Source organism: Stylophora pistillata, chromosome 8 (genome assembly GCF_964205215.1).
Source record: "Stylophora pistillata chromosome 8, jaStyPist1.2, whole genome shotgun sequence".
Classification (NCBI taxonomy): Eukaryota; Metazoa; Cnidaria; class Anthozoa; order Scleractinia; family Pocilloporidae; genus Stylophora; species Stylophora pistillata.
The window spans coordinates 17,742,519-17,768,801 of NC_142526.1; the positions used below are offsets into that span (position 1 = coordinate 17,742,519).

Genomic DNA, 26,283 nt, shown 5'->3' on the forward strand with positions numbered 1-26,283 from the left:
GTCAAAATGCAGTGTTTTGGTGCATGATTCTTTAAAAGTATGTCGCGTGATTTGGACAAAATTTCTGAAAACATCAAAAAGAAAGAAAAAAAGGAAGATATTTGCAATATACCTTTAAGCGACTATGTTAAAAGACTAGAGCCACATGTTAAACAAAGGTATTTAGAAAAAATATCACTCGTGGGGATCGATCCCGCTACATTGATCTACGCAAAGTTAGATCCACAATGTTTACCACCCATAGAAGCTACAGATCTCCTGTGCTATTTGGTTATCGATACGAGTTATTACACAAAGAAACAGTTCAAAGCTTTCAAAAGCTTGGAGGCCTACAATCAGATGGTGTCGGGTTTTATTTCCAGTGTTGAAGGCAAAGTCATAGGTGAAAAATTCGTGGTGATCGGAAAGGTGAGACATTCTCAACGAATGAATGAGCGACCATTTGCAGTTTGGATTATTACTAATAAGGAGGGAACCGTGTTATCAGCCCACTGCCTTGGTTGTAAAGCTGGACTAGCTGAGACTTGCTCACATATTGCAAGTATTTTATTTCATATCGAAGCTTCAACGAGAATTAATGAAACGCTGGCATGTACGCAAGTAAAGTGCACGTGGTTGTTACCGACATATGTGAGTGAGGTTCCTTATGCTAGGGTCAAAGATATCAACTTCAAGTCGGCGAAAAAGTTGAAAGATAACTTAGATGCCTGTATTGAGGGACTATCAGAAAACTCTCCACCTTCCTTATCAGCACCTTGCACTACAAAGAAAGCTAAGGTCTCGACAGAACGGGTTACATCTGGAGGAACTGAGCTTAAACATTTCCTTGCCAAAATAAATGAGTGCAAGTTCAAACCTGTTGCCTTAAGCTTGATTGAACCCTATTCTGAACAGTTTATCATGAAAAGTAGAAGTATCCCAACCATTTCTGACCTTTTTGATCCATGTAATTTTGACTTGTCATATCCAGAACTCCTAGAAAAGTGTGAAAATATTGATCTGACTATTTCAGAATCACAGGTAGAATTAATTGAGCAAGACACCAGGGAACAGGCTAAAGGAAATGCATTTTTCAGGCACAGAGCTGGGCGCATTGGTGCATCTCTGAGTTGGGCAGTAGCTCATACTAACCCTGCTATGCCATCACAATCCTTAATTAAGTCCATCTCATATCCTGATCTGTTCAAAGTTACTACTAAAGCAATCAGTCATGGCCGTAAGAATGAGAGTGCTGCAGTGAATGCTTATACCAAGACTATGCTAGAGACTCACAGAGATCTGAAAGTTGAACAATGTGGTATGATAGTGGATAAACAGCACCCCTGGATAAATGCTACTCCAGATTTTTTGGTATCATGTTCATGCTGTGGGAATGGTTGTGGAGAAGTCAAATGCCCTTACAACATTGAAAACTGTGACCTTGAAAGTTATGTGGAAAAGAAGAATTCATGTCTTGAAAACGTCAATGGAAAGGTACAGCTCAAGAGAAATCACCAGTACTTTTTTCAAGTACAGCAACAGTTGTTTATCACAGACTCTCAGTATTGTGACTTTGTTGTGTGCTCTTTTGACAATAACAATCAAACAAGGTTTTTATTGGAGAGAATTTACAAGGACATTTCACACTGGGAATCAGTTCTTCCAAAACTCACCAAAGTGTGGAGATCTTGTATCCTACCTGAAATCTTAGGAAGATGGTACACCAGGAAGCATGAAATTGCTGCACCTGTACCAGCAGGTGATATAAAGCCTGTTTGCTACTGCAGAAAACCCAAACCAGAAGAAAGCACAGTGCCTTGTCAAAACCCCAAGTGCCCATTCATTGAGTTTCACCTCTCATGTTTAGGGATATCTGATCCCTTACCCAAAGTATGGTACTGTCCAAGCTGCCAGTTACTTCCAGAATGTAAGAAAGCCAAGAGAGTTACTAAGATCAAGCCTGATTATCAAAAGAACCCTGATTTCGATGAAGCAATGAAATTACAGTCCATTTGTGTTTGCAAAGCTAAACCTGTTGTAGGGGAAAAGCTGCTGAAATGTCATAGTCAATGTCAGAGTGGGAAATTTTTCCATCTGAAATGTCTAAACTACAAGAGGATGCCCAATAACAGCAAGCTATATTGGGTCTGCAAAAATTGCAAAGTGAAGAAAAAACCTGCAGACAAGTCTTCATTAACTATTCCTACCACATGTTCTTCTTATACCACCACTACTACATGTACTGTCAATAATCCATCAGCTTCAGTTGTGTCTGGAACTGAATATGAAAGTGACAAGGACATAGAAATACCCTGTGTGACTGAAAGCAGAACAGCTTCTGAATCTTTTGAAGATCTACATGAAAATGAGTCAAATAAATACTGTACTGGAGATGAATATGAAAGTGATGAGGACTTAGAAATAATCTGTGTGACTAAAGGTGTAGCTAACAGAATTGCATCTTTTGGAGATCTAGATGAGCATGACTATGACATAATCTCATCTCCTGATGGCTGGTTGGATTGCAAAATAATACAGGCAGCACAAATATGCATCAAGAAAGTAAATCCTCTCATTGAGGGTTTTCAAAGACCAACTCTTGGAAGAGTAAGGAACTTTGACATTATGACCAGTGACTTTGTTCAAATCTTACATACGGGTAATTCACATTGGGTGTGCATTAGTTCTATTGGTTGCACATCAGGATGTGTTAATTTGTACAACAGTCTGTACAATGACATTATTGATGATGAAGTTGAGCAGCAAGTTAAAGATCTGCTACCAGATAACTTTGTTGGCATTGAAGTTGTACCAGTGCAGCAACAAATGAATGGCAGTGACTGTGGCGTTTTTGCTGTAGCATTTGCAACATGCCTTGTGTTTGAACTCAACCCTTCAGATTTTATGTTTGACATCCCAAGAATGAGACCACATTTACTTCAATGTTTGAGAGCTGGTGAAATCAAAGTTTTTCCACATTTTTGAATACATTTAACACTAAAAATGTTGTTTTGTTGTTTCATGCTAATCTCAAGAGTAGCAGTCATTAAAAAAAAAAATCCAAGAAGAATAATGAACTCAAGCTATTTTAAGCAGCTGTGCTCAATAAACAGTCCTTACTGCCCCCTGAAAACATAATTTATATTTTAATTCATATAATTTTTGTAAATATATATACACAGCACAAATAAAATGTTGTCATTGTTGTCGATCCTTCTTGTAATGGAAGTATATTTTCTTTAATTATTAATGTTACACAGTGCTCATTCCCAGTCACTTGCTCTCTTTTCATGGGGTTATAATATTTCTTAAATTATACACAGATTCTCCACCCCATCATATCATTTCATTAGCTACAATAATATGACTATAATAGTACTGTATGAAGTATGGAGCTAATCAAATGGTACAATGGGTGGACACAGGTTTACAAGAGCTGAACATACTTTAATAATTCTGTCAATAATTGGTACTTCATCCTGTCCATTGTCGGGAAGTGTGCTTTGAAGAATAGTATACTTGCGACGCAGCAAACCAATCACCCTCTCAACATGTATCCGTACACTTGCTAGAGCTCTTGTTTTTTCCACATCAATAGGATCCAGCTGTTCCCTCCCTTTCGTGTAGGCTGGTATCACAAGTCTTGCCTGTTTGAGAGCAACACTTTCTGTGATTGTGAAACCCCAGTCTGCCATAACCATGTCACCTGGCAAAAGTTTTTCAAGAATGCCACAGTTTTCTGTCAAGAACTTATCAGAGGTACGTCCTCCCCATGCCTCTGACACAAAGGAAATAGCTCCTTGGGGAGAAATACCAATCAGTACTTTGATAGTATTGTGATGCTTGTAGGATGAAAATGTCTGAGCTCGAGCTAACAAGTTTGTAGGCTTATCAATAAAAATCTCAAAACAGTCAATAACAACAGTGACTTTGGTTCCAAAGGCTTGTTGGAAACAAAGAGGCATTGTCTTCCATAGCTGGTGTCTTTCAGGCCAGTAAATTAGTGGGGACAAATGCTGATCCATCACTGGTAACCATGATGAAAATATTCTTGATATTGTTGTCACAGATACTTGAAAACGATAGGCTAAGTCTTGATAAGGCATATTCAGTCTCAGTTTCATCAACACGATAATCATTTCCTGGAAAAGGCTAAGTTTTTGGGTTCTTCGTTTGATGTGGGGTGACACAAAGTCAAGGACGGTCATTAAGATATCCATTGAAGGCAGTCCAGAATAAAAGCGAACTTTTTCATCAGAATCAAAAAAATCTCGATCAATTGGCTTATAGGATTCTTTGAAAAGGTATTCAAACTCTTCGGTTTGAGTCATAACTTCAGATACATCAACTTGGGTTTGAGTTGAACTGTCAACGAGAGTTGAGCAAGTGTGGTCTTGAAATGCGCAATCGTGATCAAAAATATCCTCAGAAGAATCAATTTCCTTGGATGATCCTTCTTTAGGATAACTGAAATCCACATCACGGACGGGAAGGCCACTGACATCGATTTTCTTTCGTTTCTCAGCTGCCTCGCGTTCTTGACGCTCGAGTGATCTTTTGCGGCGTTCCTTCGCTCGTTTAGCTCTTGCCTCTTTAATGTCGTGGTTTTCCTGTTGATATTTTGTCTTCCCGAGATTCAAAGTAGGAACCCAGTCGACGTTGTACTTATCCCAGGGTTTTGCAGATTGTCCTGACACGAAATGTCGTCCACAGACTCTTTCATTACTGAGGACATCCTTCGAAGTGATGTCGTCGCGGCTAATGGCGGCGATCCATCTTTCTCTTCGTTCTCTGCTTAGCTCTTCTGCTTTTTCTCCTTGGTTAGTGACTACAACTGGAATCCTATAAAACCCTATACCTTTCGTCTTTCCACTATTATGAAAACAATCAACCATAATACAATGAACCATGATGAAGAATATTTCTAAAGCTTTGATAACACGCGAAATGTTTGAATAATACGACACCAATATGGCGGCGTAGCAACCGTTGTCAAGGTATAGGTCACGTGGGTGAAAACCAAGAATACGATTTGATTCGAGCTAGTCCCTTTAAACACGAAGGCGCGCTATAAAAAGAGCCTAGGTCCCACTGGACCATTTGTCAATCAACTGTTGTGTGATGTAGAACTCTTAGAGTCAAGTCAGCTTGAGCTACAGCTACTCCAAAGCAGTGAGCAACAGGCGCATTCCTCAAAATTGTTTTATGTCTTCATCACAATACAAGAATTTTTGAGATTTGTATTTCCTTTCTCCAATGGAAACTGTCTTCATTTGTGGCGGTAAATTTGAGATCGAAGTAGGTGGTTCGCACGTTACCTCATGCCACCATGCTGGTGGAAGTAAACAATAGATATCTCATTAGCTCCTTTTGTTCGTCTACCAGCATTTACATTTGACCCGCACACGTCAACGACGAGTGACAAATGAGCCTAGGTCTTCCCAGGGAAGACTTCCTTATATAGCGCGCCTTCGTGTTTAAGTTATCATTATATTACTGCTGTTACCACTATTATCATTTTTAATACTATTATTTGTTACCATCTAATTATTGGTTGAATGTCAATTGGACACTGTATTCTAGAATCATCTTTCTCTTGTGGAATAGGGTACTCACGAATATGCAGCTGGTTTTCTGTTTCGCTTGTGAGACAAATGTTCTGCAACGCCACCTTCAAGCGTTATTATACAACCTCAAGTTCTTTTCACTGCTACAGATGTTGTGTCTATTTTTCTCATGTTTACATTTGCTTACAAAGTAACCACTAATTAACCCTAATCGTGTTTATCATTAGATGGGCTCTATCACCAATATCTATAAACGCCTACTACGATATGTTGGCTAACAAAATGGGTGAGTAAAAGAAATTTTATATATCTGAACCTTTAAGTTCACACATGTCAAAAGACCGTCATGGCTCAGAGATACTTTATTTCTTCCGAAATGGTTTGTGTTTTCAGAAACCATTGTCATATGCCATTTACATACCAAAGGATAATTAACTGCGGACTGAAGTGCATCCTTGAGAGGCGTCACAAAACATTCTTTGTTCATCAAAACGAGAGAAAAAATTACCGGTACCTAAGATTCAGGCCACGAATCGAATGACTTCTTTCGCTGGTAAAGTGTTTAATGTTACTTAGTTGGGAATGCCTATGCAATGATGATTTGTTTTGATTGTTTTTTTAGTGTTTCCAGCGGCTATCCTCCAATCTCCATTTTACAATAAGAGGTATCCGAGGTAAGTGTGTAATAATACCGCAGAATCATTGTTAAAATAAAAGTTAAACTGATTACGCGCATGTTCAGAATAGTGATGCAACATTAAAACTGCTTTTCAGTGGTCAATCGGTCATTATGAGAGGTAGGTGGATACTGTCTCTAATATATATGCAATCTTTTACGATTGATTTTGACTTAGCATTTTTCCAATTGTAAGGGTTGATGCTATTCCTTTCATCCCGGGCGTCCGATCACTGAAGTTGAAACAAATCGAGTTGTCCTACATCTCAACTCAATTTCCATAGGTCAACCTCACCAATTCCCTAAGGAAACAACTTGAAATTAAAACTTGAACTTTTGACTCGCACATTATCAGCTCATGCAACCTTGAAAACGCGGCAAATATATTTTCCAGCCCGAGTCGAAAATATCTTTTTGCAGTCATAGAAATTACACGTTTTCAAACTATGTCCGAAGAAGAAATTGCTAAATAGAGCAGGCGGAAACAGTAACTGCTTCTTCCCCGGGGCTCTCAATGTTCCCGTAGGGAAAACTGAGGGGGATATTGAGGGTCTCAGGGAAACGAAACTCACTGTTTCCCAGTCATCTAGTGCGTGATCGTCGAAGTCGACTTTCGACCCGTTCTTGTCACTGGATGAATTAACCATTTTTGAAAGAGATATAAATTGGCGTTGACTTTTCAGCTAGTCCATAGTTAAGTGACAGGGCGGTGTTGTACGGAGGGGCTGGCGGCATAAATGGGACACGAACTAACTCACGGATATGACGTAGACGGTGAGCTCGTGCTGCTCGCTCTTTACGTTATAGAAAACTCTTTGCCTTTCCAAGCAAACAAAATAAGTCATTTCTAATTGTCCGCATTCTTGTAACTTGCGATGTATCTTTCAACGATGAAATAAAGATCGTTAACTATTCATCTATTTATCCATCTATATGAGATATATGGAATCAGTTTAAATCTTGTTCTACGATAACAGGGAGACGATTTGATATCAAAGGAAATGAACGGAACTGGTGAAGTGAGGAAACCCTTAAAGCGTTCATCAGAAAAACCGAGTCAATACTCTAATTTTACATTTCATTTTCATTTACTGCAGTAGGTTTAACTGATTTCCTTATTTTATTTCGTGCCGCGGTTTACCGCGCATAGGAATCACTTCTAAAGCTGATAAATCATCTTACACCTCAGATTGATGGCGAAAAAACCTTGTCAGGAAACATAGCTGATAATGGAGGACTTAAACAGGCGTTCAGGGTAAGTTCTGTACCCTTTTCCAGTCCTGGAACGACAAGTTGCTTTCATTAGACTTTCTTTCCGACAGACTATCTCTCGTTTTTGTCAAAAAGGTTACTCAGATCCTTGACTAAAATCACAGCAAACCTTAACAACAGCCTCGTCGACTATTAGCTCTGACGAAGGGCTAATGCTCGAAACGTCACCTTTAGAAACTCTTTACGGTGGCCAACTTACATTATCAACTCAGTTGATAAAACCAAATTACCTAATAGAAAACGAATCCGTTTTGCCGAATGCCCAGTGGGGAAATACGTACAAAGTGAGTTCATTAATTAGTAAATTCTTGTCGTTGCACTTTCAAGGACTTTAAAACCTTAGTTAAAAATTATTATATCTAGCTTTGCTAAATTGCTTTAATGAAATAAAACTACGGTTTTCTTGAACGGCTTAGTGCCACCATACCTCTGCGATCTTATAACAAAATATGTGCCCAGACGCAATTTAAGATCAATCAGTGGCCATCGCCGGTTTGGTTGACGTTGGTTACAAACTTACCGGATGTGGTTCAAGATAATTTTCTCTAGCCTCAGCTAAACTCTGGAACGCACTGCCGCTGGAAATCCGTTCAAGCGACAGTTTGTTGCAATTCAAGCGCAATCTAAACAAACATGTTTTTAGGAAAGCTTTTTAAAAAAATTCACTATTGGTTGGTCAGTGAATTAATTATTTAGGTAGGAAGTTTTTTATTTGAGGTCTTATTACTATTAGTTTTTATTTTAAATTCGACAGCTTAGTTATTTCATTGATTAGTTTATCCTACTCATGTTATAGATATTTCTACGTGGGCTTTTTTTAAAATGATTGTAGGGCGCTATTGGATAGCGTAAGAAATGGCGCCTTATAAATTTTTAAGATTTTCTTCATTAGTTATCAGGCTTATAAGAACTGGATTGCACGGAACGGTAACGAGCCTCAACTGCCTGGAATGAATCTTACAAATGAATAGGTGTTCTTTATAAGCTTTGCAAGAGTAAGTAACTGATTTTCATGACTTGTCAAAATATCGTCAATTAGGAAGATGGCTTTATATGGGCCCGGGAGCACTGGGCTGACAAAATTTGTTTTGCTCCACAAATAATCTTGACAAAACTTTGTTTGTTTGTTTGTTTTTTTATATATTTGTACAGTGTACAGGCGAGAGAACAAATAGGACACGTAGTCCCCTACTAGGTTCACCCACCTAAACCAACCCCAACCCACTCATCCCACCCCAGGGGAGGACATCCCCCACACAGCAACCTCGTGCGTGGGAAATTAACGTCTCCTACCCCTAACCCTGCAGGAGACGGGACCTTCATTTAATTATTTGTCCCTATCCGAGAAGACTAGAACATCTAACCATTTCTTGATGTTATAGAAAGGTAGCATATTCTTCTCAATTGTTTTAAGACCTTGACTGTTGGTCTGGCCGGGGCTCGAGCCCTCGACCTCCCGCACAACAGCCCAGCGCACTATCCACTGAGCTAACCGTTAATCACGCGGATATACAAATTGAGCAGTACTTGGACCCGGGGATTCAGCTTAAAACGTAAACTTGGGAGCCATAAACAGCGCCTTTGAAGATTGGCAAGGGTTGGTAAAATTTGGTAGGACAAAAAATCACCGGGCAGACTTGTCTCACTGAACTGATGACAGATGTTTTCGTTTAAAATACAAAAGTTTTCCTAAAGCGACCGGGCTCAAGACTGCATTAACTGTATATGCACATTTTGATTGGCTATTACTGATGACCTATCAAAGAAGAGACGCATAGATGACGTAACCATTGAAAACATTGATTCCATGTTGTCTTACGTGTTTTCAGTAATAGATCACAGATGTCGTCAAATCTGGTAAGAACAAAAAAGTGGCACACGAGGCTTAACCAAGTGTGTCACTGATGTGACACATTTCAATGAAGTACATGGCTATCTTCCGTCTTTGTCTATTGGTTGCATGTTCTCTATCTACAAAAAGAGACGGTCTCTGAAACGTCTGCATTTACCTGTGCTAAAAGTCACGTTTTCAAAGAAATTAAGAATTTCTTTTTTGGACTTGAAAAAAGTAAAGGAAAAATTTTGATCGCGTCCTTCATTGAAAAAATGTTAATTGACTGGGTCTGGTCGGGCTGGAAGGGAGAATATTTGGCTCTTGGTCATATGTCCCTGCGTCATGACCTCCAACCAAATATTTTCCCGTCCAGCCCGACCCTGAGACCTTGTCAATAAAAACGTATTCTGTGTGGAGCGACTCGTTAAGATTTAAGAAAATACCATAAATGTCCTTGATCATTCAATTTTTGCCAGAGTTGGTGTTCAGTCTTTTCAAGTAGAGGGGAGGAGTTCGCCTTATTAAGTGAACACAGCCCAGCCCCGTGGAGGTAATGTTCCCTCCTTATGATATTAAATTCAAGCTTTTCCCTACGGAATAGATGTGTAATTTTCTGTTTGAGATGTCAATTATCTCGTCTAAAGCACTCGTCTAATCGAAGCGTTCCTCATTTATGAGGGTCCCCAATAGGTTTTTAGAGACCCGGGATTGGGCTTATTTGAACTCCGGGATCCGGGAATTTTAGAGTAAGAAGGGAATGAGATGTGGGATTGTTTTTTTTTGAACGGGACACGGGAATCTACGATTTTGAGGGTTAGGATTCGGGGAAATCATCACAAAACTGTCCCGATCGTTTTACTTCTCTCCACAAACGCGAAAATGAAACGCGATCGTGTATAAACGCCTGTATGGTAAGCTAAAAATGAAAGGCTGATTTTCTACTCGGAAGAGTTTCCTACTTCTGTAGAAGTGTTCAGTCTGTTTTTCTTTTTCCCTGATTATGAAACTATCGGATCTCCGTCACCTTTAGCTGTGTAATGCGCTTTTTGACATTGTTATTCGTTTCTTAAATACTGACCTGCTTTTCCATTATCGAAGTGTACGGAATGAACAAGGACTGCGCAGAGTGAGAGGCCGGAAACTTGTCCTGCGAGGCATGTCCCCACCCCCTCATCTTGTTAGCTGAAACTTGTGCGTTCGTCTTTAGCCCCTCACTCAAAAATTTACTGCGCGGGCCCTGAGGAGGTCTTATCCGCTACTAGCGTACGTTATTCGAGCAAAAGTTTGAAAACTCTAAATGAACGACGTCATTGTTTCAGTAAAAAGAGATAAACTTACGTTCTAAGGTGGACAGAGACTGAAAGGGATCGATCCTTGTCGAGAAAAGTTTCTCCCAATGAAAAGGTCTTTAAAATTGACTTAATTCTGATCGTGATCGGGATTAGCCGGTGCAAACCGAAAAGATTACGGGATTGAGAGAAAATCGTTGTCAGGATCGCGGGATTGAAGAACCCTATTGGGACCCTCATTTATCTTTCTTGCATGGAATGTAAAATTTTGGGGAACAAATTGTGTATGCATTTACCCCGGCCCTCTAACGCCTAAATTCTTCTTAAGCTTTTGTCTAACTCATACACCTTTACTACGGTGGAACCCGACATAAAGAGGGGAACTTCCAATTGCGTGATGATTGTTGCCGTCCTAACGTTTGTGGTGGCTTAGTGGTTAGGCTGCTAGATTGTGATCGTTTCATCTTGGATGTCGTGCTCCATAACATCAGCCAGTTTTGCATAACGGTTGTTCTCAAAACTTCCGGCCCATCTTTGAACTCGCTGTATTTTCGCTTCAAGCTATTGCGGTAGTGGATATACTGCAATGTCATCGTAATCAAGTTTCAATAGTGACACCTCAAAAATTACACAAAATGTTTTTGTAACATTTGCCAGGCCGAGGAAGTTGACAAACGGAAGAATGAGACTATCGTTACAATTGGTATCCATAATATATCGAGGTTTCACTGTGAGAATTAGATGTATTTGAATTTATATGTTCTGAACGCTCCCTCCCTCTCTCTCATGCGTCTTAAGATAATTTTTCACTTTTTGACTGTTCCACACTGTTTATTGTAGGGCAAAAGCATCGGTGGTGAACTTCTCGGAGTTTGCAAAAGCATTCAATTGTCCAGCAGGGAGCGCAATGAACCCAGTTAAGAAGTGCACGGTCTGGTAACGATATCAAGCCTAGCGTCTATATGTATAAAATCTTTTTAATTTAATGAAGGGAATGATTCAAAGTTTTACAGAAATGCAACTTTACTGATTCATACAAACTATATTTTTTTATGAAGATCAATCCTTAAAAAGCTTGACCCAAAGGAATAGTTAGTGAGCTGTCCTAACGGTAAACCCTGCGAATTATGAAGTTAAGTTTGTTCACTGTAACTGATAGCAGCGTGGCCTGTCACCAGTAGGTCATTATCTTTATTCTACCGTTCCAAGAAAGCAGCCCTTTAGGCAGCGGAAACTTAGTACATCCTGTGAGAGTTTTTCACTTTTCACCACAAACAGTGGCACTGCTCAAAGGTTCAAAGTATTTGTCTCCTTTATCTAGTATCTCCAATTAGTAGATGTCCCTTGTAAAGGGGCTATTTACTTACTGAGCAAGGAATGCATTTTTTGTGTTGATAATCAAACTCTGATAAAAGGAAAAAACTGTATATTGCTTTTTCAGTGCAAAGAGCTGCTAGAAAAACTTTCACGTTTTCAAACACAAGAACGTTGTTCATTCATAGACGACAATACGCATTTGTGTTAAGAACTCTTTTGTCTATCTGGCATTTCTTTGCACAGCAGAAGCGAGGTAAATAATTATCTTACCTATTTTTCATTAATCCTTTGTTCTCGCTGCTGCTGTTATGCTAGAGGCCCTTCTAAAACCATCGCAACGAAATCATTGAGAGAATTTATTGTAAGAAAAAAAGAAAACAAAGCATTTGGAAAATAAAAACAAATAAAGTTGGTATATTGTTTTGGTTATGTCTCAAGTCTCTACAGCGATTCAGTCTTTGTTAATGATATTACGTTTGTGGTATTTCATTTGTCTGTTTTCCAACTGATGATATCTATTTACCTGTTTGACGTGGTGTTGATTACAAACACTTACGTTGGCACAAAGAACATTTGGAAGTGAAGGAGTGGCATCATTGCATAGCATATATGGCACCATATAAAAACCCGTTCAGCATTCCTTAGCTTTAACAGTAACTAGAAAAATATCAAATAGGTCTGTGAAGAATTGTTCAACAATAAAATAAATTATTCAAAGCGTTTCTATTTAAGGTGTTTTTGTCTTTAGAAAAACGTCATCATTGTTCGTTGGGTCCTCACAAAACTACATTAAACATTTATTGTTTCCTCTCGTGAACAAACGACATTTTCACCAAGAACATTTCTGATGTAAGACGTACCTGAGGAAGATATGGGGAATAAGAGAAATTGTCAGGTGATTTTTGTCTTATAATCTTGCCATTTCCACCATAATTATCATGCATGTACATATTTCCTTCTGCATTCAGTTTGAAAATTGCTACAAAACTAAATTGAGGGTAAAAAAGAAAAACGCAGCGCTTGGTTTGGTGAGAGTTTTATTTACGTGATTTGAAAGTTCTAATCTCTTTTTTTTGCAGAGGAGTAAAGAGAATTCTAATATATCGAGCGTTTTCTACCGGGCAACCTTTACCTTTCGATAGCGTTTAAGTTGCGATGAAAATCCTTTGAAAAATGGATTGTGTACATAAGATTTGTTTTAAGAAAGAAGAGCAACACTAAATTCTGTTACAGGTGATATGGCTTGTTGCATTCATTGTCGTTTACCTGTCCTACAACTCCGAGGAGCAACAAACGTTGACTGTGTTTCCATCTTCTTCGATTTACCTTACCAACACTTCGAACGCCTCCATTTTCCATGGAAACATAACAATTTCGGCAGGTGAGCATCACGTCACATTCACCGTCGACTCAATAGCGTTTTCCAGGCCCTTGGTCTTATACTCAGTGATTTGAAACATTTGAATTTCATTAAATGTTGTGAGAAAACATAATTCATGATCACAGTTCAGTAATAGGTGTTCTCGGCAAGTTAAAATATTTTTGCGGTATTCTTGTGTAAGTTGCTCGTATGTCAAAAAAAAAAAAAAAAAAAAAAAAAAAAAAAACCAAACCGGTTTAACTTGAAGCAAAAGCTAGGGTTGTGGGAACTGATGCTAAAAGAAAAATCACAAACGATGAACTGAAGATGAAGAAATGCGAATTTTTTTTTTCTTTTTTTTTTTTCTTTTTTTCTTTTTGCAGTGAACGTGACAGTGAATGCAAGTTTTAGTATTAATCCAAACCGATCCAGTGCAGCAGTAATGAACACGAGCGCTTCTATAATTAGTAAAATAACGGGAGCCACAAAGACCGAAAACAGTAAGTGTATGTTTTGCTACCCACAGTTAAATGCAACAATGACAGTTGAAATGACAAGTCGAGGCCGAAGATTGAATACTTCACCACAGTTGTGAACTGCCGTCTTAGTGGGTAGCATTCCACCAGTCAAAAGTTTGTGCATATTTTTGTAAAAGTACACTAACAACTGCTCTGTTGAGTGAGACAGTGTGATTCCGAGGGAGGAAAAAGTAATACTGTTTCCAGGGGTATTATGCAGTCGTTAGATCATATTTTCAATAGCTAAATGAAAAGACCAGAGGACAATATAGAAACAAATCAAACATATAATGATAAGTTCACATGTAAGCGCCATGAAGAGCGGAAACACTACAATGCTAGGAGTGTCAAGTCACCTTCACGCCTTTTTGAGTTACCAAGAAGTTGCGTTTTTTCTCGAGGAACACCAATATATTGCCTTTAAGTGGCTGAGCATAGCGAACTCCTTACTGCAATGTTAAGATCTTTGATTTTCTGACATGTAAAATGGTCGCTTTGACAAGGAAGTGATTTACGTCTAAACATTGACACGAATTTAACAATTCTGATGAGTTCATCTCATGGAGATTCAAAGATGTCTTGTTTGTTGGTGGCACTCAGAAAGGCTGTGTTTGTTCTAAATAAAATCTCTTATCAGAAATATAATGTGCTGAAAAATCAACTTTATTATTGTCATGGAAGCAACGAATAAGTTAACAGGTGAGGGCAACTTTGTTCAGTGTTATCTCACATAAGGAAGACTCACTAGCTCATGATTTCGCTTCCCTTTTTGGAAGATACATACTTTGTGGAGTTCAAAACAGGAGCGTTGAAATGGAGTCCCGATCTTACCAATGAATATCACAATACCTTCATCAACAGTGCCAATGGAATTGTTAAGACCGTAAGTAAAAGTTTAACTGACCAATAACAAAACAAGTATATATTTTCGAAGATTAATCTTCTCTCATAAACATACTAAAGGTGTGTCCGTAGTGTGTCTGTAGCCTTTGTTCATTTTGACTTCTGTGTGTTTTTACTATAAATCTCTTAATAAGTTAACTATAGATATTTTATCTACTACTGTATTTAGTTTGTATATTCTCCCCTAATTGGTGTCCCCAAATTAGTAGGGGATTTGTTCCCTGGCTAGACGGTTTTTGACACTTTAATAAAGTTTCTACTTCTACTACTACTACTACTACTACTACGTCCGTCTTCAATGAAACTTGAAACGTTACTAATTTGTACAACTTAAGTGCTGAGTACCTTCACCTTCGATGTTTTTTAAAAATCTGGCAACGGTGTGCGATCACTGTTTGTGCTAGTGCTTCCTTCGTATCCTAGCCTCGCTGCTCTGAAAAGCTGGCTTTAAATCTAGATCTGCAGTGATAAGCCATAATTTCTACGTAGACTCTGACGTCTTTTCATTGACGCAAGTGTTATATTTAATTTCAAGAAAAGCTCAAGCATAAGATTTTACAAATTGAATATTCATACTAAGGTTCATGAGGATATTTTTCGCTTACGCACCTAACATCTTTTCTGTCACAGATTGACAGCATATATAAGAATGCAAACATGTCGTCCAGTTTCGATGGCAGCCGAGTTATTGGTTTTAGGTATGTAACTCGCAACTCTCCTGTTGTATCGTTAGTATCATGATCATGGGTGCACTTTCTTCATGCGCCTTTTAATGCTTCCGTGAAATTGTTTAAAAAAAAACATTTTCATTTAACAGGGAAGGCGGGTATGTATCTGTAAAGCTGCAGTTCAATCGAGGTAACATTACCAACCTCGATGTCATCATTCAGTTCTTAAGAGAAGGAGGAGGAGACTTGTTGACGGACAAAGTTTATCTTAAGCTTGGAAAAGTTGGTAAGAGAATTGACTCAGTAACTAGTGCTAAAATAATGTTAGCAGAAAATCAAGAATGAACAAATTCAGTCGTTCAACCCCCACCTATCTTCCAAAGACCTCATATTCACCAGTTGGATTATTTTCACGTTCATTGCTATGACTGCCCGAGACCAGGCAATCTACAACAATGAATAACTTTTACCCGCCGCGAAAACAGGGGGCACTACTAGCTGCTATTTATTATTCAGTTCAACAAAACAGTAACATGCAGCCGGCAAATTGTGAACATTTCATGATAATGAAGAGCCTCAAAGTAATAAATTTTCGTCGTAATCTGAATGGATAATACAGCAACAGTTTCTCAGACTTTCTGGAGTTTTAAAGCAGTAAATATTCCAGTTTAGTTTATGATTTTAGAAGTTATTCGTCTGTGATTTACACGTTTGGTGTGATTTAGTCGGACGATCAAGTTTCTTTTTTGGAAGCTATGAAGAAACTTATTTATTTATTTATTTATTTATTTATTTCAGTTGGTTATATTTATATAATGTGATTTATCCAACCTATAGCCGACTGCATTGTATCCTATGTGGACACTTCATTATGTGACTGCTTTTCCATGAGTTACAAGCGTCGAATGACATGTCGTCAGCCAGAGATACATGGTGGTGAGGACTGCCCTGAGCAATGCTATACTGGCCACCTGATCGCCGGCTACAAGTCATGTACTTGGGACGATTTAGACCAGTTTAAGTGTGCTGCAAGTAAAACAAAGGCCACTTATATTATTATCTCATTCGTATTTACCGCCTTACTCGATCACTTTTGCCAACTGATATAATCAACTTGCAAATGAAATAGTTATAAGTCACATGAATGATTTTGACGTCATAGCTTGGAAAAAATACTGAAGAGGAAAGCCTCCACTCATTCTTTTACATACGTAATAGGCCAAAGGCACGTTAATCGAGTGTTGTAAATTGCTCTCAAAAGGCATTTCGGGGCGATTATTTTTTGTCTGATTGATTTAAAATGAAAATGACCGTAAAAGTTCACAGAGGCAAAAATCCGCGTATAGCATTTATTACACCAAGTTTCATTTTGCCTGTGAACATGGTTTCAGTTTCCCGATGATGGCGAGACTGACCCTCTAGAACTGGTATTTCAAACATTATTGGTTTGCTTTGGTTTGCTTACCATTGACGTCGTTGAGAAACAACCGACGTTCGCATCACGACCCCTTGTCAAAAACACAGCGGCACAAATGAGTGAAATGTCGGCTGTGAACAATACCAGTAATAAAAATTTGCTGATCTTCTGTCAAGGGTCGACGAAGACCATCCAGTCGCTTAACAGCTTCCCTGGTCCTGTTGGCCTCATGCACAGCTACACTCTTTTAGAGAACCAGATGTCACTTGCTTTTGTCGCAAGCTGTGGACTCCCACCTGTCAAGATTGAAGTCAGGCCTTCAAAGATTCCTTCAGAGTGTCCTTGCAGCGTTCCTCTCGACCTCCCTGGAAGCGCTTGGCCTACAGTAGCTCACCATAGAACTTATAGTGATGCACTAAATAGTGCTACAATCCAGCTCCTCGGTAGCTTTTAAAACAACCTCTTATGCTCAATTCTTAAGACAGCAAGTCAAACAGTGGGCCCCAGTGAAACATGAACTGATGAGGTATCTTCAGGTTGAAGGAAAACTTTTAAAAAGATCCAGAATCCTGTGCAGTGGATTTGCAGAGTATGAACATGCAAAGGATGTTGAAAGAAGAGCTTGATTGTCACGAGACCGTGAAAAGGCTATGACACATCAGTCGAACAAATTGCAGTCATCAAACAGTTAATGGAACCGTACATCGCTTATGACTCCGAGAATCACTATGGGTCAGCTGTGTTACAAATTGTTACAAACCTGAACTTCAGGTAGTAGCGTTGGAGTTGTGGAGCTCGAGGAGGATAAATCTGTATCTGAATAGTGTCAGGATACCGGGGAGATTCAAGAGCAGTTATTGGACTCAGTAGGTCGCAGATAGATAAATAGATAGATAATTTGGATATATCAACAAAGTTGAAGTGGTAAATTGGCCACCGTAACGATTACAAAAGCTGACGTTTCGAGCGTTAGCCCTTCGTCGATATAGTTTATTAATAACCGATTTGCAACCAAAAGTTGAATTATACGATTATTTACAAGTTTCAAACATTGATAATTACGCAGTAAATGGTTCGAACCCGGGGGTAACATGTGAAGGTGTAGTCTGATCGTCCGGGTGAGTGGAGTCCTGAGAAGGACTGTTGTCGGTGGTAGTGACTGACGTTTCGACAACCTGTGCGGAAGTCATCATCAGAGTCAAGTGAAGTCTGAGTCATCACTTGACTCTGATGATGACTTCCGCACAGGTTGTCGAAAAGTCAGTCACTACCACCGACAACAGTCCTTCTCAGGACTCCACTCACCCGGACGATCAGACTACACCTTCACATTGATAATTACGTTAAATAGACTAAATGTATTAAAACAGCAATAAGGACACTAAATATATATTCTAAAAAAAAAGAAAAAAAAAGAAAACGGTTGTATAAAACCGTTCAAGCTTTAAGGGCATTGAAGGTAATAAAACTATTACGAAACCTGTTCGTCTTAAAAACTGGCTTAAACTTCCGCATATTTCTTAGGTTAAAGGTACATGTGCTGCGAGTAGAAAGAAGTTCATAGAGCTTGTTCTGTTCATTCTGTAAAACATTCTTAAATAGTTTATCAACTAGTTTCTGGCGGCGATCTGAAAGTTTAGTCAGGCCTGATTCAGCCACGGCCTCATTATATGAGCAAAGAGGAAAAATAATGCGCGTGGCCCGCTTTTGTATTTCTTCAAGTTCGTTCGAGAGGTACACGGGGAGGCCGTCATGGAAGACAGGACATGCATACTCTGTAATCGGACGAATACAAGTGCAGAAAAACTGGACTAACTCACGGGTACCAAGAACAGAGCGTTTAAGCTGAGATAAGCAATACAAGCGCATTTTAGCTTTCTTAACAATGGAGTTAATGTGACAATTCTATTTCAAATCATTAGAGATGTTAAGGCCTAGTATTTTGGCACTAGTAGTTAGGTCAGTGGGCTTGCCATTAACAACAACTGGATCCGGCGAAAGAAGTAGGTTTGTTAGTGTTAAAGTTTATGAGCAGTTCTTTGCATTTCGTCTCGTTTAGTTGACACTTATCCTCAGTCGCACGGCTTGCTAGGGTGTCAACAGCAGCTTGAATGTGACTGTCTTGGTTCCTGCTTATCTTCTCCGAAATAGTGGTATCGTCAACATACTTCCAGAGATCGATGCCAGGAACATCCAGCTCGTTGATCATGATGATGAACAGCCACGGCCCTAGTTTTGTACCTTGAGGAACCCCCGCTGGGACCGCGCCCCATTCTGAGAAGCAGTCGTGGCCGAGTTTAACACGCTGTTTGCGCGAGGTGAGAAAGTCGATAATCCATGAGATGACAGCATTGGGGATGCTATATGTACCCAGCTTCTTGACCAAAATCTGGTGGTCGATTAGGTCAAAGGCTTTTTTAAAATCGAAGAGAATCACCCTCACAGATGCCCCGTTACCGTCAGTAGCACTGTACCAGGCATGAGTCATTCTAATTGGGGCTTCGGTGGTGCTTGAACCGGGAACAGTACCAAACTGCCGAGGGTCGACCTTAGCGAGTACAGCTGGTTTAACATAACGATCAACCACAAAGTCCTCAGCCAATTTGGAAAGGACAGGTGTAAGTGAAATTGGTCTCAGGTGTTTCAGTTAACGTCATAAACAGGGGTCTGCTTAGGAATAGGGACGACGTTGGCGAGCTTCCAGGACTGGGGGAGACGAGCCTCCTAGTATGAGTTATTAAGAATATCAGTAACCACAGGAGCCAATAGGTCCGCGTTCTCTTTCAGAAGCCAGGCGGGCACGCCGTCAGGCCCAGAAGCTTTGGCAGGATTAGGAGCAATGAGCTTCTTCAAGACACTGAACTCAGTAACCGTTGGCGTGTCGGTGTATTGCACAGCAAACGAGACTCCAGAATCCAATGGAGTAAAAGAGTTCATTGGAGCAAGAAAGGCATTGTTAATGACGTTAGCAAGGGCCGTACGACTAGAGTCAGGCCCTGTATCAATATGCTTCAGGACAGAGGTAGGATCTGTGCGCGTAGCTGATTTCATCCCGCCAAGTGATTTAACTTCTTTCCACCAACTACGCGGTTCGTAGTCCCTCAGATGTTCGACTTTGGACTCATAGTATTTAGCGCGACAAGACTTCCGCAAGCGATTAACACGGTTCCGAAGGCGGCGGAAGCAATCTTTATCGCCACGAGCAAGGGCTATTTGACGCTCATGAATTAAAGATTTCAATTGTTTGCTAATCCATGGTGGTTCGTTGGCAATGATCGTCTTGGAGTTAAGGGGGAGAACAGAATCCAAGCCCGTCTTGATTATGGTTTCAAGCGCGAGTATTTTCTCTTCGCATGACTCTTTGCATCTTACCAGACGATCAAGGTTGACTTCATCGAGGTAAGTCCGCCTGGCCAGACGACTTGTTGTCCGCAAGTCTCTGGATTTCAGCAGGATTTTGTTCCTCGGACCATCCCGTCTAGCCAGGGGCTGTACTTCCACAGTATCGTGGTCGGAGAGCCCAAAAGGAGGCAACTTTTTGGACACATCGTAAAAGGCGCCGAGGTTGGTGAAGACTAGATCTAATTTACTTTGCCCACGAGTTGGAAAAGGAACAATTTGGCGGAGATCCAAAGCGTTCCTTAGACGAGAGCAATTTAACTTGTTAAAATCCCCCAAAAGAAAGAGGCCACAGTCAGGAAAAATGGCTTCGATTTTTGATAGTGACTCGTACAGGTAATTTAAAATCAAGGAGTCGGTTGCACTCGGCGGATGATAAATAGTTCCAACAACAATAGATGGTATGCCCCTAGGGAGCCATTTGGGGCGGATTTTAACCCATAAAACTTCAAAATTCTCGTCCATAAGGTCGGGTAGAACATCAAATCGGATAGAATCGCGGACGTACATGCAAGTGCCTCCGTGATCACTAGTTACCCTGTCTCTGCGGACGATATTGTAGCCCGGAACCAACACGAAATTGTCATCAAAGAGGGATGAGGAGGGATGAGGAGGGATAGACTTGGTGTAGTATATTCATTTCTTAATATTTCTACTATATATTTATGACTTCTATCACCGTTTAACTAACTTAAACTGCAGCTCTGTCCATCTATTCAAAAAGGAAATTAAAGAAACTCTTAATTCACGGGTATTAATATGTTCAATTTATTAATTTTGATTTCCGCTAAGTCTTATCCAATAGTCACTATTAGTATCGCTCGTGTGTGTGTGTGTGTGTGTGTGTGTGTGTGTACCTGTGCGTTCTTGGGCATGTTTATCTGTGCGTCAGACGTAGTCATTTGATTGTATCTATAATATTTAAGAACTAGGAATATCCTATTCTGACATGCCCTTGTAACCTGCACCCTTATTTCCTTAGATTAGTCCTATATTTAACTTTTTACGTTGTTAGTGGTGGCTCGAATAAATATATTAAGCACAAAGATGCAGTAAAGGAGAGATCAACTTCAGCACTGCCAGCGCTTACTGACAGTTGTGAATCAGTCACAGCAGGAGATCTGTCTGGAGCAAACGCACTATGTACTACGTCGTGCAGCTTTGGAGGTTTGGGCAGCGCTAGTAACCACTTCAATGCAGCAAGATACAAGAAAAAAGTCCACCGGGACCATTTTACTGATCCCGAGGAGACTTCTTAAAGGAAGGGGATGAAAAGATGGACGGCGGGAGGGAGAGATGGGTCTCAACAACAACTCGCAAAATAGCTTTCCGAGTTAGTAACATTTTGTTACATTAGTTATGACCGTCAATGACTAGCTTTCAGTCTTTAATCTAACACTAATCTGCTTCGGCAGGCAGGGGTTAAAACTCAATGAAAAATGAAAGTACTCAATTCAAACATCAACGCTGGTCCTGATCAACTTCAATAATTTTATTTATTCCATTTGACTGCATCTTTTATCAAAATAACGGTGCACATCACAATTTTACTATAAAAAGTCTACCTGCAGTACATATAAAGCAGTTCTGGCAACAATGCCCTGTTATTATAATCTAAATAATGCTTCCGAGCCTGCAAAACGTTTTCATATGTCTTATTACTTTGTCATTTTTCACGCTTAAATACTTATTACCAAGGAAATCGTGGGTCAATGATACAAATGCCTAAAAGTTGTTTGGTCCTATCACGTGCTGTATCTGTGCCATTTATAAAATTCTATGATATCGGGGATAAAAGGAGAAATGTAAATAAAAAAAATTTCTGAGAAATTTGTAAAGCCACCGTTCAACTTATGGGAAAATTACAAAAGGTTATCAGTCATAGTCACAGACATAATATCGTCATTAGTTCACACCGAATACTAATTAACAATTATTCCACGAGCGCGCGTTGGATATGAGATACGCGCCGAGTTGGCTATAATCATCTCATATCCAACAAGTGCGAGTGGAATAATTGTTTTATTAAAAACGTTAAATTGAATTAAATTTTGTTCAATTTTTAGCTCCCTTTTAATTTTAAGCTGACACGTATGCTTGCCATATTTGTAGATTATGGTATATTGGCTGATATACCATAATGGCTAAGCCAATAAAAAGTCTTGAATTGCATTATCAATGATCTAGTTTTTAATAATGAACATTATATTAGTAGTCTATGGGTCGGTTCAGAAAGGTTGCACGAAAGTAAAGCTAAGGTAGCTGGGTTCTATACAAATCTTCAATGTGTTTTGCTTGTTGCCTTGCTTTTTCGCGAATGAATCCCTCACCCAAGACAAGAAACTGAAGATCGATCTGTTGAAAAAATTAAAATCCGATCACCACAAACACATTCGTAAAAAAAAAAAAAAGCAATAACAACAACAAAAACAAACAAACAACACAAAGCCAGAATAAAGCAGTATTGGTAAACAAATTCCAGGCACATTCGACATTTATTTTTATTTTTCTTTTTGTGATAAAAACGTATTTGAGGAAATGGGGGAAAATGAAAACGATTAAGTGAAAGCATATGAAGCAGGCGTTTTGCTCTTTTTATGTTTCCAAAGGGATGAGCAGCCCACCTTAATTATCCAAAGATCTTTTTAAAGTACTAAATTTCACGAAGGTTTCATCCTCTAAGCCTGGGTGCCAATTTAAAATGACTCAGATTGTGAAATGAAATTTAGCTCCCTCATGAGCTTAGCAGCTAGTTATTGTGGCTGGAAAGGAAAACGAGCATATTTTTTTAAACACAATTATTGAGACTAGACCAACCTGGAAAAGCTCCCGCCAAGCTTCCAGCAGAGCACGTTCAAACTTTGCAAGTTCATACTCCGTTTTAAACCAAATAAACCAAAAAGACTCTGTAGCGGTAAATTCATTGCGTTCAAACTCCTAAAGGTGCAGAACAAAAATGCGATGGTCAATAGGATACCCAGCTAACATAATAACACAAAGTGCTCAATCGACTGTGACAGTAACCAATCTCCATAGCACACAAGAACCTGCTCAAACAGGAGTTTCAATAACTTTTTTCCATAAGCGGCTGCCGATGGCGTAAACGGCACCTGTCCCCGGATAAGAGGTAGCAAGGCGAAACCCAAGCACGAGAGCCTGCTCGCAGGCTCAACAGGCGGCAGTAAGAGGTATTATAGGCGGCAGTAGATCGCTGGTGACCGGCTTTTTTTGAAACCCCAGTTAAATTTCAGGTTTACCAAGCTTTGTTGCGTGTGGTCACGTGAACAGATAAACTATAGAAAAACTTAGCGAAATCAACAAACAACTTAGACAAAGCACACAGACAAATTCCAAAAAAATAAATGCTTCAAGATAAATTTTTCCACAATACATTGATCTTCGCAGAATAAACTTTTATTATCACCAATCTCTACAGAACGTTTTTCTTGTCATTTCGCTAATTCTGAAATCGTGGCTCGTTAAATAAAATCTGATGATAACACAAATAAAAGTTCAAAAATCTGCTTCAGGGCTTAAAATAAGATAACGTGTCGGGTAGTAGAAAACGGGAAGGATCGACTAACAAGTGACTTTGGCGAACCTACCAAAATACAATAGTTCCTGACATCGTTGTCTACAAATAGTCTGGTCACACTTTGCACAGAACATTCACTAAGCAGCTGAAACGTTTCGTCTCCGGTTGGATTAGGGAGGCACGCTAAAATCTTTAAAGAGAAGTCAAATTATGTATTATTTTGAATAAGTCCAAGAAATTTTCCATGATAGGTGATTCCCTTTAAAGGAGAATTGCCACAGAAATCATTAAATTTTCAAATTCCGTCATTAAAAGGCTGGTGAAACTACGTGTGCTCGTTAGTTAAATATCGAAATTAACTTCAAAGGAGCTTAGGAGCAAGACTTTCTAACGTCAAAAGTAAACTGAACGGTCAGGTTGTCAAGCAAAACTCAAACTGTCGAAATACGCACCATGTTTTAAGCACATCTGAAAGCAATTTAGGAAACGGTACATGCCTCTTTGGAATGTCAAAACGCGGCAAGTGTCATTACTCTGAATAGACCTTTCAAAAACGTAGTTAAAATTAATTAATGTCTGGAACAAACGTTTTTAAGGAATGTTTCTCAAGAGCCCAATCCACTGACCACCTGCTTGACAACGGTTAAGTGTAAGCATTTCAACAAACCCTTTGATTTTTCTTAAATTAACGTCTGCAGTGCAAGCGAATTAGGGCGACAGTGGTGGTAACGAAAGGTTTCCCTCGCACTCGCTTTATTGCACGGTTCTGAACGGATTATTAAGCTATTATAGTTTCCAAAACATTGTTTAGAGAAGCTTACAGCCTTTCTGATAGTTAAGAGAGACTTGACCATAAAACATGTTACCTACTTTGACATTAGTGAGGATAAGACAAGATGGCACGCGCTTCGTAACTGTAGAGCTCATGTCCGCGATGCTTTCAGACTGTAAAAAAGAAAAAAAAAAAAAAAAAAACACCATTTGATGACGCGAAATACGGGCAAACTTTAGATAAAAGATGTTGCACACTACTTTAATCACGCGAAATAACTAACACAACAAACAGTAACGACTTAGGCCTCACGGAACAGCGTACGCACGTGAGTTAACGAAAATTTCACACATGCTGATGACGCCCCTTCTTGTGTTTACTTCTTCCCTCTGCGCTTTAAAAACTTTACCGTTGAATATCTTATCCAAACACGAAGTCTCTGGTAGTTTAATACTTAAACCGCGAAGACTACAACGGAGTTAATAAGGATTCTACCGTTTTATTTTTTTGATTTTCATCGACTTAGTGGTAGAAATGCTATTTTTTCGTACTGTTTTGTCATTCATTGCGCGTGGTGTTTATTATTTGGAATTTCGAAACGGACAAGTTCAAGAATTGGCATCGTAGTTTTAAGGCAAATTGAGGTTTGGAGTCCACTGTTGTTCGTATTAAAGTTATTTTCATGTTTTTAACGCGCGCTCGAGATGTCATGGAGGAATGAAATATATCGACTGAGTAAAGCAAGCGCGCGATGCTCGAGGTAAGATTATAAACTAGGTTATCTTGACCCTATCTCAGGGGTGTTGGTGGTAATAGGTCGATTAGCTTGCATTCAATATCGCCCACCCGAGATCGAGAGTGAACTCCGGTTTATTCGTCAACAGGAACCAAGAGCAGTTAATTATCAATCACTTCTCGAGTACTCGTCGGTACTATTGATGATGTTTGACTGATATCGATTGTTAAATCAATGCTTATTTCTTTTGGGCGCTTTGAATGCGGAGGATCGACCAATACAATGATTCTTTTTCGACCACACTGCATATTCATATTTGTGTTGGTCCAGATTTAGAGTTGACAACTTGTCTCCTTGCCAGCCAGGAGACAAGTTGCCTGTATATGAAAAAAATTCCATCGGTGTAGATATTTAATAGGAGAAGAAAATCGTTTAAAGGGGAGAGAGGATTCATTACGGGTCAGATTTGTACTACTTATCTTTTACACGGAATAAGGAAAGACAGGATAATGAACTTGGCACATTTTTAACAGTTCCAGTGTTTAAATCTAATTTATAACTGTTATGCATTGTACACTAACTGTATGTAACATAACACTGGCTGCATCACTTAGCTTTGCCCTACCTGTACAAAATGATTCACTTAATGTACAAGAACACCTATACACAAGTCATGTACTTATCACATTAAAAGTTACCTACTGCTAATGATATGTTTCATTATACATGTGCAACTTTATAATGATATAATCTACTTGTAGTTAAATATTACATTTATTATGGTCTTAAACTGCTGTAGTGAAGTGACAGCATTCAATGTTTGTTTAATATTCTACACAGCTACAGTTATGCATAACAATTTAAAATCAGATATATTACAGGTTCATTTACCTACTGTTCATTTTGAATGTAATGTTCAATTCATTTAATTCAAGATCCAATACAGCATGATTAAATACATGCATGTCTCAGCTTTGGCTCCATGCACTTTACTTATACCTGCAAAACCAGTTACAATATTGCAAAGCTAACACGCTACAT

The 26,283-nt window shown here is 39.2% G+C and overlaps 5 protein-coding genes, 1 long non-coding RNA gene and 1 other non-coding gene across 8 annotated transcripts; 3 read left to right on the forward strand and 4 right to left on the reverse strand.

Moving 5' to 3' along the window:
- Positions 1 to 39: 39 nt before the first annotated feature.
- Positions 40 to 3,196, forward strand: LOC148725294 (uncharacterized). Its single transcript, XM_088731691.1, has one exon. It carries the CDS (start codon positions 40 to 42, stop codon positions 2,962 to 2,964), a length of 2,925 nt encoding a protein of 974 aa, XP_088587817.1. The 3' UTR covers positions 2,965 to 3,196.
- On the reverse strand, positions 3,107 to 5,006 carry LOC148725295 (uncharacterized). Its single transcript, XM_088731693.1, has one exon. The coding sequence runs from the start codon at positions 4,887 to 4,889 to the stop codon at positions 3,375 to 3,377; it is 1,515 nt and encodes a 504-aa protein (XP_088587819.1). The 5' UTR covers positions 4,890 to 5,006; the 3' UTR covers positions 3,107 to 3,374.
- A 523-nt stretch (positions 5,007 to 5,529) lies between these two features.
- On the forward strand, positions 5,530 to 11,618 carry LOC111329419 (uncharacterized). 2 transcript variants are annotated; one of them, XR_015990677.1, is made up of 3 exons: positions 5,530 to 6,220; positions 7,373 to 9,878; positions 11,458 to 11,618. It is a non-coding gene; the product is annotated as an uncharacterized LOC111329419 (long non-coding RNA). The 2 variants fall into 2 exon arrangements; XR_015990676.1 differs by having other exon boundaries at positions 7,373 to 8,489; positions 9,805 to 11,618.
- A 968-nt stretch (positions 11,619 to 12,586) lies between these two features.
- On the forward strand, positions 12,587 to 22,374 carry LOC111329377 (uncharacterized). Its single transcript, XR_015990675.1, has 7 exons — positions 12,587 to 12,829; positions 13,168 to 13,315; positions 13,678 to 13,794; positions 14,589 to 14,695; positions 15,346 to 15,413; positions 15,533 to 15,669; positions 16,221 to 22,374. It is a non-coding gene; the product is annotated as an uncharacterized LOC111329377 (transcript).
- LOC148725296 (uncharacterized) lies at positions 18,776 to 19,288 on the reverse strand. Its single transcript, XM_088731472.1, has one exon. It carries the CDS (start codon positions 19,286 to 19,288, stop codon positions 18,776 to 18,778), a length of 513 nt encoding a protein of 170 aa, XP_088587598.1.
- LOC111329376 (uncharacterized) lies at positions 19,525 to 20,709 on the reverse strand. The gene has a single exon (XM_088731473.1). The coding sequence runs from the start codon at positions 20,707 to 20,709 to the stop codon at positions 19,525 to 19,527; it is 1,185 nt and encodes a 394-aa protein (XP_088587599.1).
- LOC111329360 (pleckstrin homology domain-containing family M member 2-like) lies at positions 22,273 to 24,869 on the reverse strand. The gene is made up of 4 exons (XM_088730471.1): positions 24,605 to 24,869; positions 23,805 to 23,924; positions 23,017 to 23,136; positions 22,273 to 22,554 (listed from the first exon to the last, which is right to left on the reverse strand). Exons 1-4 carry the CDS (start codon positions 24,713 to 24,715, stop codon positions 22,453 to 22,455), a joined length of 453 nt encoding a protein of 150 aa, XP_088586597.1. The 5' UTR covers positions 24,716 to 24,869; the 3' UTR covers positions 22,273 to 22,452.
- Between the last annotated feature and the right edge of the window lie 1,414 nt (positions 24,870 to 26,283).